The sequence below is a fragment of the Schistocerca serialis genome, chromosome 1, assembly GCF_023864345.2.
Source record: "Schistocerca serialis cubense isolate TAMUIC-IGC-003099 chromosome 1, iqSchSeri2.2, whole genome shotgun sequence".
In the NCBI taxonomy this organism is placed as follows: Eukaryota; Metazoa; Arthropoda; class Insecta; order Orthoptera; family Acrididae; genus Schistocerca; species Schistocerca serialis.
The window spans coordinates 521,146,052-521,163,609 of NC_064638.1; the positions used below are offsets into that span (position 1 = coordinate 521,146,052).

Below are 17,558 nucleotides of genomic sequence, written 5' to 3' on the forward strand. Positions count from 1 at the left end.
ATGTCTACTATGGAGCTGTTATAACCATTTGCAACAGCTGTTTGTTTTATACTTTCAATTCCTTGATCACATTTGTCTTCAGAGAGTGGTAGTTGGATAGCTGTATTGAACATGTACCGAAATGCTGCCATTTTGTGGGTTGTGGGATGACAAGAAGAGTTGTGGATTGCCATTTGAACCAAATAGTACCCTTCGCAATACACCGTAATCTGGCTTACGAAGTGTAGACGTAAATGCAGATGCAGAAGGCAAAACGCACTGCATCTGCTCCTCCGTCAGAAATGACAATGTCTATTACAACATACCGTTTATCGCAGCAAATATGATTGAGCGGCTTTTGCTTACATTACTCCTCTTCCCAATCCACGCTCCTTCCATCCCCTCGTCTTGATTGAAACTTTACACTTCTAAGAAACAATATATAAATTCGCATAGGAATAAATTCTTCCCTGTAATTTTGCATATTAGTTTTAATAGGACAGAATGTAGTCTGATATATACTGGAGAGCTAAGGAAACTAGTACACCTGCCTAATATCGTGTAGGGCCCCCGCGAGCACGCAGAAGTTCACAACACGACGTGGCATGGGCTCAACTAGTATCTGAAGTAGTGCTGGAGCGAACTGATACCACGAATCCTTCATGGCTGTCCATAAATCTTACGGAAGAGTTCGAAGAGGTGGAGATCTCTACTGAACAGCAAGTTGCAAGGCATCCCAGATATGCTCAATAATATTCATGTCTGGGGTGTCTGGTGGCCACCAAAAGTGTTTAAACTCAGAAGAGTGTTCCTGAAGCCAATCCTTAGCAATTCTGGACGTTTGGGGTGTCGTATTGTCTTGTTGTCTTGCTGGAATTGCCCAAGTTCGTCGGAATGCACAATGGACATGAATGGATGCAGTTGATCAGACAGGATGCTAACGTATGTGTCACCTGTCAGAGTCGTATTTAGATGTATCAGGGGTCCCGTATCACTCCAACTGCTCACGCCCCACATCATTACAGAGCCTCCACCTGCTTCAACAGTCCACTGCTGACATGCAGGGTACATGGGTTCATGACGTTGTCTCCATACTCGTCACGTCCATCCGCTCGATAAAATTTGAAACGAGACCCGTCCGACTCGTCCAACATCGGTCATCAACAGTCCAATGTCGGTGTTGATGGGCCCAGGTGAGGCATAAAACTTTGTGTCGTGCAGTCATCAAGGGCACTTTCGGCTCCGAAAACCCGTATCGATGATGTTTCGTTGAATGGCTCGCACGCTGACACTTGTTGATGGCCCAGCATTGAAGTCAGCAGCAATTTGCGGAAGGGTTGCGCTTCTGTCACGTTGAACGGTTCTCTTCAGTCGTCGTTGGTCCCGTTCTTGCAGGATCTTTTTCCGGCCACAGCGATGTCGGAGATTTGCTGTTTTACCGGATTCCTGATATTGACGGTACACTTGTGTAATGATCGTGGGGGAAAATCCCCACTTCATCGCTACCTCGGAGATGCTGTGTCCCATCAATCGTGCGTCGACTATAACATCATGTTCAAGCTCACTTAAATCTTGATAACCTGTCATTGTAGCAACAGTAACCAATGTAACAACTGCGCAAGACACTTGTTGTATTATAGAGGCGTTGCGGACCGCAGGGCCGTATTCTGCCTGTTTACATATCTCTGTGCGCATGCCTACAACAGTTTTTTGGCGCTTCAGTGTAAATTATTGAGTGTAGTGTCATATAAAAAATTGATTTCTAGCCCTCTTTGGAAGGATCCAGTACGAAGATCAAAGTGGAAATTGTGATTTTGATTTTTCGTCCGTTACCGTGAATCATTTGAGGAACATCCCTATGTAGTTCCTCCAGCGACGTCCCAAACGAGCTCTTCTGTATTGCACAGTCAAGCCAGAGTACTGTTTGTTATTGTAATGCAGTTGACAGGGCATTAAACGCTGAAAAATAGGAAGGTAGCTGTACTGGGATGGAGATGGCCATTGACACTGCTCTCTAGATCCTTGGATCTGAACAGGAGGGTTGTTTTGAACAGTGCTGCGTAAAGTGCATACAGTCTAGTCCTTCTTATTCACTACTTACAATACTTCGTTTCTGTTAACGTTACCACACGCTTTTTCTGTGTGTATGAAATCTGACGTGTCGAGCCTCAATAATTTCTCTGTACTTAATTGTAAGAGGAATATTTCCCGACGTGTTCGATAGTTAATTCGAAAACCAGACTGATAGTATTCTAGGTTTTGACCTACTTGATAGGTAACTCTAGTTAATATTTGTGTATAAGGGGTCCTGTATCACTCCAACTGCACACGCCCCACACCATACAGAGCCTCGGCCAGCTTGACCAGTCCCCTGCTGACATGCGGGGTCCATGGATCGATGTGTCATGTGTTGTCACACTACTTTATGTTCTTGGTCTTCAGAATTCATGTTGTACATTTTTTCTCGAACATATGTGGTACTACTTCCTTCAAGTACAGTATATATCAGTACAATTTAAAATAGCTAAAGTAAGCCTTTTCTTCGAGTGTTTTCGTTGAATTACAAGGACGTAAACAACACCTAGACCTTTATTTTTGAACCGATTTACTACTATCTAATTCTTACCTCACAACTGATGAACCACTCTCGAATTCACATTTTACAGAACGCTTGCGCCAAAATATTTTGAAGGGCACTTTTCACTTTCAAAACGGTCCTGAAATTCTTGGTACGCACATTCTATGTTTTGCCAACGTTTCAGTAATTATACATCGGATACATACAGTAAATGAGTGTGTGTCTTGAAATATTCGACTTCCAGGTAAGTACAAAACGCTACATCACTTTATTTGTAGACTCACTGAAAAATAAAAATTCATCTTATATCTTGATTCGATGATAATTTTCCAGCAGCATCGAAGGCTCCGAATGATTTAGCAGCTGCTTTTAGGACAAGTTTGCTTTTTTTTAGACACGTGGCCAGTTCAGAGATATTGTAAGTGGCACTTTTATAGTATAGCTTGCAACCTCCCAACAGTTTATTATTCCGTAACCTACCAATAATAAAATGTGACTAATCTCTCAATAATATTGTGGCTCACATATAACCTTTCAATAATTAACTGACTGTGAATCTAAACTGGTAAATTTGGACGTCATTAGTGCTGCGTCATGGCCCTGAAAGATCATTCTGAATAAATTGAAAATTCTTACCTCAATGAAGTCGCCGGATAATGCGTATATATCTGTTCCTATAAGAAATTTTTCTGGCACAGCCCAGTGCAATGTTGGCTGCTAAATTTGTCATGTATAGAAAGAAACAACTGATTTTTCTTTATGATAATCGGGATGACCATGGACTGCAGAAATTAGTAAATTCTTTAAATTCAGATGAATAATTGTCAAAAAGTTAATTTTATAAAAAAGATTATTATTGAAAGATTTTTTTGAAAAAATTTACATGGGACTCGTTATAAGACTAGTACAAATTTTGTTGTAACAAACTACATATGCGGGTGGCTGCTTTTACCTTATACTGCATCGCTCAGGCACCGCCATCGCTCCCCACGACCGGTCCCGCCAACTCGATACACCAGACTGCTAGATACTACTTACACCTACTGACACTGCTCTTACTGCAGCCAACACTGCTCTCTGGTCTGTTATTCTCTCATAGCTTACATATCGCAAGCAGCACGTGAGCAATCCATCGAAATTACATCTGCTCGAGTGCGCTAGCAATAAATTCCTTACTCGTGGACCTCTTACAAGCTGAATGTGATTAAGCTACAACCATTAATATTCCAGAACTTAAAACTAGCAGTATCTCAAGTCTTTCATAATTCATGATATAACTTAGTTTTAATATCATGAATAAGGAAGGTTACAACAAGAAAGGTATGCTCAACTGCACTGTGCCACTTTCTATAAATTTTTAGACGTATTTCTTGAAAGGATGAAGATGCTTATCACGTTAATACATGGAGAGTTATTACTCGTACTTCTAACACAAAAATACACTTGGAGTAAATTTTGGCTATCCAACGTAACGACCCTCGTTTGACAATGAGATTGCTCACGAAAATAAACGTTTACTCTGTGCAAATATCAGTAACTGTCTTGCACAGTTTTCAGGCGCCCTGCCGCTGCAGGCAATTTACGGCAGCGTGTTTACCGTAACTGAATTTCCTTCCAGTGACACAGGTCTTACTGGTGCAGGTATCGGCACCGAAGAAGTACCGCGTGCGGCAGTTCGTGTCGGTGGGCGACCGCTGGCAGCAGCTGCCTGCGCCAGCGGGGGACTGGACCACGTGCCTGGCGTTGCACGCCTCGCTGTCGCACGTGCACCACGTGGAGCGCCAGGCGCGCTCCTGGAGCGGGCCCCTCTCCGTGGCGCTCTTCGCCGCAGGGGACGACGTCCGCCTGCTGCTCGCCTTCGTCACTTTCCTCAGGCGCTGCCGACGACACGTGCGGGACCGGGTACGTCTGGCCACGAACTCCGCTGTTCTGCTAATGGGTGTCTGTCACATATGCTCCAGAGATATTGTCACCGTCAGGAACTTTCTTGAAACAGATTTTATGGACCTGTTAAACAGAAGGTAGTGGAAGGACATTCACAAAAATGTTAGAATTAAAAAAAGCCATGATTTTCAGGATGTCTTTTGCAGTGGACAATGGGTCTTTGTAGCATAGAGGTCTCATCAGAAAATACCGGAACTTTCGTAATTTCGCGCCATTGGTGTATTGGACCGAAATGCGGTTGGCATCAGTGCACACTCCTATATCTAATGTGTAACTCCCGGAAGTTTCATTGTTGTATATCTGTTAGTTATTGTTCAGTGCTGTATTGAGTAGAATGCTGTGTCGTACAGTTTGCGAATTTCGAGATGGCAGAGTTAGAGGAGCAACGCGTCTGCTTTCAGTTTTGCGTGAAACTCCAGACAACCTTCACAGAAACCAAACGATGCAGGAATCCTACGGTGATGAGTGCTTAAGCCGTACTCGGTGTTACGAATGGTTGACACGGTTTAAAAATGGGCGGAAGGAAGTTAAACATGACGCTCTTTTAGGGCGCCCATCAACGTCTATCGACGACGCTCGTGTCAACGAATTTATGTGTGCCAATCGAAGACTGACTGTCCGAGAGATTACAGAAGAATGTAACATTTCAGTTCGATCAAGTCATGAAACCCTGACACAGCATCTTGGAATGCATCGTGTTGCCGCCAAGTTCGTCGCACAGCCCACGACTCAAGACCAAAAAGACCTCCACCTCGCAATCTGTGAATCGCTATTGGATCCCGCAAATGAGAACGAGTTGTTCCCTAAGAGAACCATAGTTGCTGGTGAGTCGTGGGTCTACGGTTATGATGTTAAGACTAAGGTTCGATCTTCACAATGGGTAGGGAAAGGTTCTCAAAAACCAAAAAAGATTGTCATGTCAGGTCAAATTCAAAATCATGCTGATAGTTTTCTTTGACTTTCAAGGATTAGTTCGTGCCATAGGAACAAAGTGTAAATCGATGGTACAATCGCGACGTGTTGCGACGCCTGCTTGAAAATCTGAAAAGGAAATGTCCTGAAATGCGGCGAGACAATTCATGGCTCTTGCATCACGATAACGCACCCGCACATATTCATCTCTGTTGGTGCGTGACTATTATACAAAGAAAGAAATTACTGTGCTCTCTCATCCTGTGTACTCTGCAGCCTTAGTCCCTGTGAACTTTTTTTTATTTCCAAAATTGATAATCCCGTTGGAAGGACGAAGTTTTGCAGCAACAGACGAGATAAAAGAAAATCCGCAGACGGGATTTCGCGCGATCCATCAAGAGGCATACCAAGACTGCTTCCGGAAATGGAAACGGCTTTGGGAGCGGTGTATCAATTGTGGAGGAGAGTATGTCGAAGGAGACCATGCAGAATAAGTAAATGGTATGCATAGGAAAATTTTGTGGACAAAGTTCCAAATGTTTTGAAGAGACATCGTATAAATAAACATTAGAAAGAAAGTGAAAAATGTAAAGAAAGTGCTTCATTAGCAGTTTATTGGTATCGCTTCTGTCATACTGTCCTCTGTTCACTTGCTGGAGCTCAACAGCTAACAGGCCGGTATCCTCCTCCTCCTCCTCACTGACCTCAGGGTCAGACAAGTCTCCATTCAAAAAGATAATCTACAGTTTCATCTGAACTTTTTTTGACCTGTATCCTTTAAGAAATTGATCATATTAACATAGTACCTACTTTGCTTACGTACAATAATAATAAAAATAATGCTTTAGATAATGTCATTTAGCAACAATATTAGCAAAGATAATCACCATTGACGCCTTGGGACTAGTGCTAGAAACTGTGGTACTAAGTCCCCCCGTGCGTTGCAATGGTCGCTCCTTTTCTAAATTCGACTTATTTGTCACATTTAGACTTGTCTTCCAATTCACATTTGCACATTTGTAGCTTAATAATCTTATAAACCCACAGTCAACAATTTTTCACCCAGTACCGCCAAAACTTTGCTTACGTGACGGCAATTTGATCCTGACTGCTGTATAGTCGAATTAGACGGGAACTCCGTCAATTTTGTTTCCATATTATGACTGAACTAATCGACAGCATTGAATGATGTTAGATCAGTGCGAGGGATCGATCTTTCCTCTTTCCAGTGATATATAATACTTCATGCAATCTCTGACAGAAGTGATGAAGTATTACGAATAGCTTAAGGCTACGCTACACGGCTCTCACTCGTGGAAGTAGAGAACGACTTTGAAAGGCACTGCGGCTCGCAGCCGTGGAAGTAATCTAATAGTTTAATTCCAAATAAATATACAAGATAGGGGCCATGGCTTGTCAAAAAGTAACATTGTCGCAAACAAAAAGTTTCGTCCTCTCGAGACTTCAGGCTGATAACGTGTAAGACAGTCCTAGCTTATACAGCGGCCTCAAATCAGTGAGGAAGAGAGCCCACAAGTTTCTTCTGTTGTATCAATATCCAGGCATAGTCACATGCCACTCACTGATGATCACATCTCGCAGAGCTACCAAACTGCGATGATGTTGACCGATACATTTCCACCGTTCCAAATAGCCCCAAACATTTTAACAGCATTAAGATCGGGCGATTTAGTGTGTCAGTTGATGAAAGGTAGGTTGTGTTCACCAAACCAAGAACGGGTGCATGCACGGCTGTTGGTATACTGGAAGACAGGAAGAGTCCACAGCACACCTAACACGAAGATGAAGGAGCAGTGTTTGGTCACTGAGAATATTGATATAAACATCCTAGCTCCAGCATAAAGTTTTAATCTCTCAGGAAGTCTCAATTCGGCGCACATTCTGCTGCAGAGTTAATATTCATCCTGGTAATAATCCCACCGAGACTATAATTAAGCCATTCTCCCAATATCCTTTCTTCGAGCAGTGCTAGACCCTCAAGTCTGCAGGAGATGCTCTGTTAAGTTTGGAAGGCAGTAGATGAGATACTGGCAGCAGTAAAGCTCGGAGAGCGGTTCGTGAGTCGCGCTTGGGTCGTTCAGCCGTTGGAGCACTTTCGCCAGAAAGGCAAACATCCCAGGTTCGAGTCCCCGGCACACAATTTTATTCTGCCAGGAAGTTTCATACCCCTACATCTTCATGATAACCTAAATGTGCGGACCCTAGCCATGGTACAATAAACACCGCGGAAACGTCCGGGCTGAACTATGCTCTCCACATACTGCGGGTTAAAGATCACATGGGACCGACGCTACACTTGTCATCTAGCATCGTTCCAAATGAGGCAAAATCGAGAATCTTAGGAACACACTACATGCCTGCAGTAAGCTACTGCCCTGTTTCTGTGTCTTTTGGCTCCATAGATACGTGTGGAGTTTTGCGCCGCTGAGGGCAAAATCCTTTTACAAGGTTGTTGTTGTTGTGGTCTTCAGTCCTGAGACTGGTTTGCTGCAGCTCTCCATGCTACCCTATCCTGTGCAAGTTTCTTCATCTCCCAGTACTTACTGCAATCAACATCCTTCTGAATCTGCTTAGTGTATTCATCTCTTGGTCTCCCTCTACGATTTTTACCCTCCACGCTGCCCTCCAATGCTAAATTTCTGATCCCTTGATGCCTTAGAACATGTCCTACTAACCGGTCCCTTCTTTTTCTCAAGTTGTGCCACATACTCCTCTTCTCCCCAATTCTATTCAATACTTCATCAGTAGCTATGTGATCTACCCATCTAATCTTCAGCATTCTTCTGTAGCATCACATTTCAAAAGCTTCTATTCTCTTCTTGTCCAAACTATTTATCGTCCATGTTTCACTTCCGTACATGGCTACACTCCATACAAATACTTTCAGAAACGACTTCCTGACACTTAAATCAATACTCGATGTTAACAAATTTCTCTTCTTCAGAAACGCTTTCCTTGCCATTGCCAGTTTACATTTTATATCTTCTCTACTTCGACCATCATCAGTTATTTTGCTCCCCAAATAACAAAACTCCTTTACTACTTTAAGTGTCTAATTTCCTAATCTAATTCCCTCAGCATCACCCGACTTAATTCGACCACATTCCATTATCCTCGTTTTGCTTTTGTTGATGTTCATCTTGTACCCTCCTTTTAAGACACTGTCCATTCCGTTCAATTGCTCTTCCAAGTCCTTTGCTGTCTCTGACGGAATTACAATGTCATCGGCGAACCTCAAAGGTTTTATTTCTTCTCCATGGATTTTAATACCTATTCCGAATTTTTCTTTTGTTTCCTTTATTCTTGCTCAATATACAGATTGAATAACAACGTGGAGAGGCTACAACCCTGTCTCACTCCCTTCCCAACCACTGCTTCCCTTTCATGCCCCTCGACTCTTATAACTGCCATCTTGTTTCTGTACAAATTGTAAATAGCCTTTCGCTCCCTGTATTTTACCCCTGCCATCTTTAGAATTTGAAAGAGAGTATTCCAGTCAACATTGTCAAAAGCTTTCTCTAAGTCTACAAATGCTAGAAACGTAGGTTTCCCTTTCCTTAATGTTTCTTCTAAGATAAGTCGTAAGGTCAGTATTGCCTCACGTGTTTCAACATTTCTACGGAACCCAAACTGATCTTCCCCGAGGTCGGCTTCTTCTAGTTTTTCCATTCGTTTGTAAAGAATTCGTGTTAGTATTTTGCAGCTGTGACTTATTAAACTGATAGTTCGGTAATTTTCACATCTGTCAACAACCGCTTTCTTTGGAATTGGAATTATTATATTCTTCTTGAAGTCTGAGGGTATTTCGCCTGTCTCTTACATCTTGCTCACCAAATGGTAGAGTTTTGTCAGGACTGGCTCTCCCAAGGCCATGAGTAGTACTAATGGAATGTTGTCTACTCCCGGGGCCTTGTTTCGACTCAGGTCTTTCAGTGCTCTGTCAGACTCTTCACGCAGTATCGTATCTCCCGTTTCATCTTCTTCTACATCCTCTTTCATTTCCATAATATTGTCCTCAAGTACATCGCCCTTGTATAGACCCTCTATATACTCCCTCCACCTTTCTGCTTTCCCTTCTTTTCTTAGAACTGGGTTTCCATCTGAGCTCTTGATATTAAAACAAGTGGTTCTCTTTTCTTCAAAGGTCTCTTTAATTTTCCTGTAGGCAGTATCTATCTTACCCCTAGTGAGATAAGCCTCTACTCCTTACATTTGTCCTCTAGCCATCCATGCTTAGCCATTTTGCACTTCCTGTCGATCTCATTTTTGAGACGCCTGTATTCCCTTTTGCCTGCTTCATTTACTGCGTTTTTATATTTTCTCCTTTCATCAGTTAAATTCAATATTTCTTCTGTTACCCAAGGATTTCTACTAGCCCTCGTCTTTTTACGTACTTGATCCTCTGCTGCGTTCACTACTTCATCCCTCAGAGCTACCCATTCTTCTTCTACTGTATTTCTTTCCCCCATTCCTGTCAATTGTTCCCTGATGCTCTCTCTGAAACTCTGTACCACCTCTGGTTCTTTCAGTTTATCTATGTCACATCTCCTTAAATTCCCACCTTTTTGCAGTTTCTTCAGTTTTAATCTACAGTTCATAACCAATAGATACCAGACTCGAAATATCCACAGCATTTAGTCCTGCTTACAGTGTTCATTCTGAAACTGGTGAGATGGACCTGCAGTCAGAGGCAGCAGCAGTTCATGTAGGGTTTAAGTCATTGACGAGGAGTGACGCTCGTCTCCGGTCGCTGTCGGCTACAATGTCTTTACGGCCTCTGTTCTTACGCCGTGTTATATGGCTACGAGTAATACACCGTTACTTTTTCACGTGCGGGACAACCCGCGTTGATATGACAACAAATGTGGCAGCACCATTCACAGTGTGGTCACTGACACGCCCAAACACGACAGCTCCTGTCTTTCCGCTGTAGTGCTACGTCTATACGTCGATCAGTCTTACTGCGCTGGTTCCATACACGTAAATCACTCCATTGCGATGGCTTTCAATGATGGAGTGTTACATCAACGCCTGGTACCAGTCCTATATCATTAACAGTTATTCAAACCGACCACTGTGCTCTTTTAAGATGGTGGCTAATACGATATCTGGTGAACTTATTTCATTCTTGTTAGTGGGATGATATAGTTTCGTTTCAATCGTTCATGGTTCTTTGAGAAAAACCCAGAAGCCATCGTGCTTCATTTCTCATGTCTCAGACGTGTTGCCATTCAGCAAGCACGCATTACTTACGTTGTTTCTTGACAGTGATGTTCTGGTCACTAAAATCACTTTCGCTAGAGTGCTTTGTGCGTAGCTAATAATAATAATTACATGTGGTTCAACGGCCACAAATTTTAATTGTACGAAACTTCGGCCATGTGCATCTTCCTAATCTACGCCATTACTGCCGGGGAAAGACGACCTACCGTCTGACCCGGAATCCGAATCACGTGTCGTTCCTGGCTAATTTCAGATTATTGAGAAGTGAAGACTATGTTAAAGACAGAGTGAAGTATTCCGTGTTCGATCCTGAATCTGATCCCTCTACCTTTCGGATCCCCGACCGTGCGTAACCGATGACTAGCCTCTAGATACCACAGTTCTATGTCGATGATGCCAGAGCTTAATATAGGCAAGGGTTTCTCAGCCTTTGTATTAAAAGCGCCCGTCTCTACGAGCCCTATTTCTCTCTGTCTATGTCAAGCAATTTGACCGCAAAATGTAATTTTTAGTTCCATAAAATGTGAATGTAAAAATTACATTACTAGCCATTAAAATTGCTACACCAAGAAGAAATGCAGATGATAAACGGTATTCATTGGACAAATATATTATACTAGAACTGAAATGTGATTACATTTTCACGCAATTTGGGTGCATAGATCCTCAGAAATCAGTACCCAAAACAACCACCTCTGGCCGTAATAATGGCCTTGATACGCCTGGGCATTGAGTCAAACAGAGCTTGGACGGCGTGTACAGGTACAACTGCCCATGAAGCTTCAACACGATACCACAGTTCATCAAGAGTAGTGACTGGCGTATTGTGATGAGCCGGTTGCTCGGCCACCATTGATCAGACATTTTCAATTGGCGAGAGATCTGGAGAATGTGCTGGCCAGGGCAGCAGTCGAACATTTTCTGTATCCAGAAAGGCCCGTACAGGACCTGCAACATGCGGTCGTGCATTATCCCGCTGAAATGTAGGGTTTCGCAGGGATCGGATGAATGGTAGAGCCACGGGTGCCGTCAATGCGAACAAGAAGTGACCGAGACGTGTAACCAATGGCACCCCATACCATCACGCCGGGTTATACGCCAGTATGGTGATGAATACACGCTTCCAATGTGCGTTCACCGCGATGTCGCCAAACACGCATGCGACCATCATGATCCTGTAAACAGAACCTGGACTCATCCGAAAAAATTACGTTTTGCCATTCGTGCACCCAGGTTCGTCGTTGAGTACACCATCGCAGGCCCTCCCGTCTGTGATGCAGCGTCAAGGGTAACCGCAGCCATGGTCTCCGAGCTGATAGTCCATGCTGCTGCAAACGTCGTCGAACTGTTCGTGCAGATGGTTGTTGTATTGCAAACGTCCCCATCTGTTGACTCAGGGATCGAGACGTGGCTGCACGATCCGTTACAGCCATGCGGATAAGATGCCTGTCATCTTGACTGCTAGTGATACAAGGCCGTTGGGATCCAGCACGGCGTTCCGTATTACCCTTCTGAACCCACCGATTCCATATTCTGCTAACAGTCATTGGATCTCGACCAACGCGAACAGCAATGTCGCGATACGATAAACCGCAATCGCGATAGGCTACAATCCGACCTTTATCAAAGTCGGAAACGTGATGGTACGCATTTCTCCTCCTTACACGAGGCATAACAACAATGTTTCACCCAGGAACACCGGTCAACTGCTGTTTGTGTATGAGAAATCGGTTGGAAACTTCCCTCACGTCCGCACGTTGTAGGTTTCGCCACCGGCGCCAACCTTGTGTGAACGCTCTGAAAAGCTAATCATTTGCATATCACAGCATCTTCTTCCTGTCGGTTAAATTTCGCGTCTGTAGCACGTCGTCTTCGTGGTGTAGCAATTTTAATGGCCAGTAGTGTACGAAGTATCGCCCGCTGTTGGTTGCGCTGTTTTATAAGAAGGGTGCCTGTGCGGCAGTAGCCCTGCAGAAGTTCCGGATACTCAAAGGTATGAAAATAGGCATTGGTCCGATGTCTGCCAAGTGACTGGAGAAATGATACTAAATTCGAAGACACAGTTTCTTTTGAAGTGCAATGTGGCAGAGGCCCGAAGCCAGTTGATCCGATGTCAGTTGAAGACGTGGTCACAGCATTACAGAAGGCGTCGAGATGTAGTGTGCAAACATGCAGTGCACAGGGAATTGCCCGAATGCTGGACATACCTGCGAGTACGGTGCGCAAAATCCTACGAAATATCCTGCATAGCTATCCACAGAAAATCATCCACGTTCACGAGTTCCTTCCTGCTGACCTGCTGATAAGACAAACGTTCGGTGTGTAAATTCTTTGTCACATGGGGGTGGACAATGAATGGCCATGGAACGTTCTGTGGACAGACGAAGTCCACTTCCATCTCCAAGGACATGTCAATACGAAGAGATGCAGAATATGGGAAACGGAAAATCCGCACGCACATCAACCAGTACCACTTCATTCTGTAAAGCTGAGTGTATGGTGCGGTTTGATGGTATTGTTTATAGCAGAGCTGTAGTTTTCGAGGAAATGAGTCCTGCAGGTATTATTACCTGTACTGTCACTGGTAAACGCTATGGGAGTTTTTTTCTGCTCCAAAGTCATTCCAAACCTTGGACAGCTGGGATGTGCGAGTAGTATCATTTTTACGCAAGGTGGCGCTCCGCCGCACATTGAGTAGCCTGAGAAGCGGCTGCTTAAGAGGTATTTCGGAAATGCTAGAACTATCAGCCAACATTTCCCTACAGCTTGGCCGACCAGTTAACCTGATCTTAATCCGTGTGACTTGTGGCAATTGAGTTTTCTGAAAGATGTTGTGTTCAGTACTCCAGTTACGAACGTAGCTGTATTGAAGGCACGCATTGAGCAATGGGTTCTGAACGTGACACCCGAGACACTCCGATCTATTAGGGAACGTGCTGCTTATCGATTTCATCTTGTGGTAGGAAACGGTGAACAGCATATTGAACATGTCATGCACCAGACTCACGACATTTAGAAACGAATGGTACATTGCATTTTATGAGGGGTTTTGGTCCCAAGACAATTTGCTTTTTACGCGGTTTTTGGTCACAGGACAAATAAAAACCGATTTTTACCATCGATGTGGTGCGCTTTACCGTGATGGATGGGCTTACCTAAGTAACAGTACCACAACTGTTGACTTCCGAACTCATGCAGCATGCACATTGAAAAGTACGGACACTGTAGTGCGCAGCTCAAACCAGAGCCGTCGCATTACGATTTACCTGTCATTTGTAGCCTACCCCATTTACGTTAAGACGCTTACAGCGCCATCTGTTGGTAAGATTTTCATTAATTTCTTTTTTTTATTCCATTATGTTTCCTTCTGCGTCACTGTTCAAATTTGACATCATTCTGAGTAGTGGCTCTCTTTCTACAGCCTTTTGAAACTGGAACTTTAATTACGGACACCTTGTACTTTAATTGCAAGTCCTGATAATCGCTATTCGTTTGAAAATGCAGTTAGAAATTTTTGCAGAAAATTTGTATTTCTCTGGCAACTTTCCGTTATATGTGGTAACAAAAATTATGTTTCTTGTCAAGAGCGACTTCCAAACATCTGCATATCTCATTTCTCTGAAGGGAGACAAGGTTCAGGTGCAAAGTAAGATTTCCCGCCAGATTGTCTGTAAGAAGAATATGTTGTCATATTTGAAGCTATAGTAACTTTTTGCTGTGAACACTATGTTAAATAAAACTGAGTTCGCCTGAGACCTTACTCTCAATGTAGTCTGTAGAATCATGTGATTCTCCCGCTATTATGTCATCAGCATGTAGAATGACATCATCGGCATCTTTTAGGTTGTGATGATCAACAAATAGCTCACAAATTACACACTGTGGCATCTTTAGGACAGTCTCATTGTTTTCCCAGTGTACAACTCTATCTTGACAGAATATATTCCAATGGCAGGGTCTAGGAACGCCCATTCTCGTAAACCGTGCAGTCAGATCAAGCCATAATAAACTATCGAATGCTCCGTCTGTAACTGTCGTGATCCAAATCACAAACATTCCTTTTATATTTTTAACTGTCATGACATAATTAATGTCATTATAGTCTTGCCTATTCTGAATCCGGACTTGCAGTCGCTGTCCACACACGTCTTTACAACTCTGCAACGTCTTGCATAGAAATTTTTCTTGAAATTTCCGTATTGTGCTTAGCAAGCAGATTGGTCGGTATGCCTTTGTAGCAGTGGGACCACGATCGGTACCCGTTCGTATTATTATAACCTAAGTTATTTTCCAGATCAAAGGAATTCGTCCACTTACGAGATCTTCATTTAATAAAGGAGAAAGATTTGGACGAATGTGCTGTTATATCTGGCTTAGCACAGTAGCATAAATGTTGTGAAGACTATGTGACCTTCCTTTCTAGATTTTAAAAATTGTGTGGGTGCTATTTTATGCTCAACTGGCATTAAGAGTCGCTCTCCAGCCTAAGGTGGGTTCATAATTATTCCTCAGTTTCTCTAGAATTATTTCTCCTCTTCTGATGTACATCCTGGAAGTAACATCTCATGAAAATATTCAGCAGTATCTTTACAATTAGCTGTCATGGAGTTGACATATTTCTTAATTATTGATGAAGTCAAAGGTAATTCAACAATTTCACTTACTATTTTGTAAGGCACATCCCACATGATTAACTTTAGTTGATATTGTATGTCTCGACCCAAAGTTCTGTTTTTGCTCGGAAGATTAAATCCTCACCATCATCATTTAACAATTCCAGTTTCCTGTGTACAGGTAATGACCTTCTTCCACTTCGCCCTGTCCAAATACACCTGTTCACGGAGAACATCCTCCACTGTCCATCCCCTGGTCACTAGATCAGCCTCAATCAAGTCCATCCATCGGGTTCGATGCCTTTCTTGCGGTCTTTACCCATCCACCTGTCTTTCCAAATTTATTTTGGCCGTTCTAGTTGGCTCCATTCTCAACACATTCCCGTACCATCGGGATGTCTTTATTCCGGCTTCTTTCCTCACCTCCTCATTCCTTAACTTGTCCATCTTGGTCTTCTGGATGGTGGATCTAAGAAATTTCATCTCTGATGCTTGCAACCTTGATGATTCTCTTTTGGTGAGGATATATGTTTCAATAAATCCTTGTTGTTGTTGTTGTGGTCTTCAGTCCTGAGACTGGTTTGATGCAGCTCTCCATGCTACTCTATCCTGTGCAAGCTTCTTCATCTCCCAGTACCTACTGCAACCTACATCCTTCTGTATCTGTTTAGTGTATTCATCTCTTGGTCTCCCTCTACGATTTTTACCCTCCACGCTGCCCTCCAATACTACATTGTTGATCCCTTGATGCCTCAGAACATGTCCTACCCACCGATCCCTTCTTCTGGTCAAGTTGTGCCACAACCTTCTCTTCTCCCCAATCCTATTCAATATTTCCTCATTAGTTATGTGATCTACCCATTCTTCTATAGCACCACATTTCGAAAGCTTCTATTCTCTTCTTGTCCAAACTATTTATCGTCCATGTTTCACTTCCATACATGGCTACACTCCATACAAATACTCTCAGAAACGACTTCCTGACACTTAAATCAATACTCGATGTTAACAAATTTCTCTTCTTCAGAAACGCTTTCCTTGCCATTGCCAGTCTACTTTGTATATCCTCTCTACTTCGACCATCATCAGTTATTTTGCTCCCCAAGTATCAAAATTCCTTGACTACTTTAAGCGTCTCATTTCCTAATCTAATACCCTCAGCATCACCCGACTTAATTCGACTACATTCCATTATCCTTGTTTTGCTTTGGTTGATGTTCATCTTATATCCTCCTTTCAAGACACTAACCATTCCATTCAACTGCTCTTCCAAGTCCTTTGCTGTCTCTGAGAGAATTACAATGTCATAGGCGAACCTCAAAGTTTTTATTTCTTCTCCATGGATTTTAATACCTATTCCGAATTTTTCTTTTTTTTCCTTTACTGCTTGCTCAATATACAGATTGAACAACATCGGGGAGAGGCTACAACCCTGTCTCACTCCCTTCCCAACCACTGCTTCCCTTTGATGTTCCTCGACTCTTACAACTGCCATCTGGTTTCTGTACAAATTGTAAATAGCTTTTCGCTCCCTGTATTTTACCCCTGCCACCTTCAGAATTTGAAAGAGAGTATTCCAGTCAACATTGTCAAAAACTTTCTCTAAGTCTACAAATGCTAGGAACGTAGGTTTGCCTTTCCTTAATCTAGCTTCTAAGATAAGTCGTAGGGTCAGTATTGCCTCACGTGTTCCAATATTTCTGCGGAATCCAAACTGATCTTCCCTGAGGTCGGCTTCTACTAGTTTTTCCATTCGTCTGTAAAGAATTCGCGTTAGTATTTTGCACCTGTGACCTATTAAACTGGTAGTTCGGTAATTTTCACATCTGTCAACACCTGCTTTCTTTGGGATTGGAATTATTATATTCTTCTTGAAGACTGAGGGTATTTCGCCTGTCTCATACATCTTGCTCGCCAGATGGTAGAGTTTTGTCAGGACTGGCTCTCCCAAGGCCATGAGTAGTTCTAATGGAATGTTGTCTACTCCCGGAGCCTTTTTGCGACTCAGGTCTTTCAGTGCTCTGTCAAACTCTTACGCAGTATCATATCTCCCATTTCATCTTCATCTACATCCTCTTCCATTTCCATAATATTGTCCTCAAGAACATCGCCCTTGTATAGACCCTCTATATACTCCTTCCACCTTTTTGCTGTCCCTTCTTTGCTTAGTACTGGGTTTCCATCTGAGCTCTTGATATTCATACAAGTGGCTCTCTTTTCTCCAAAGGTCTCTTTAATTTTCCTGTAGGCAGTATCTATCTCTACATCCTTACATTTTTCCTCTAGCC

At 42.9% G+C, this 17,558-nt stretch overlaps 1 protein-coding gene across 1 annotated transcript in view; it reads left to right on the forward strand.

Annotated features, from left to right (window-relative positions):
* LOC126410705 (beta-1,4-glucuronyltransferase 1-like) overlaps window positions 1-17,558 on the forward strand; it is a 122,308-nt gene that overhangs the window by 50,985 nt on the left and 53,765 nt on the right. The window contains exon 2 of the mRNA XM_050081313.1: window positions 4,176-4,459. Within this exon, the coding sequence (XP_049937270.1) occupies window positions 4,176-4,459 (284 nt within the window). The remainder of the gene's footprint in view (window positions 1-4,175; window positions 4,460-17,558) is intronic.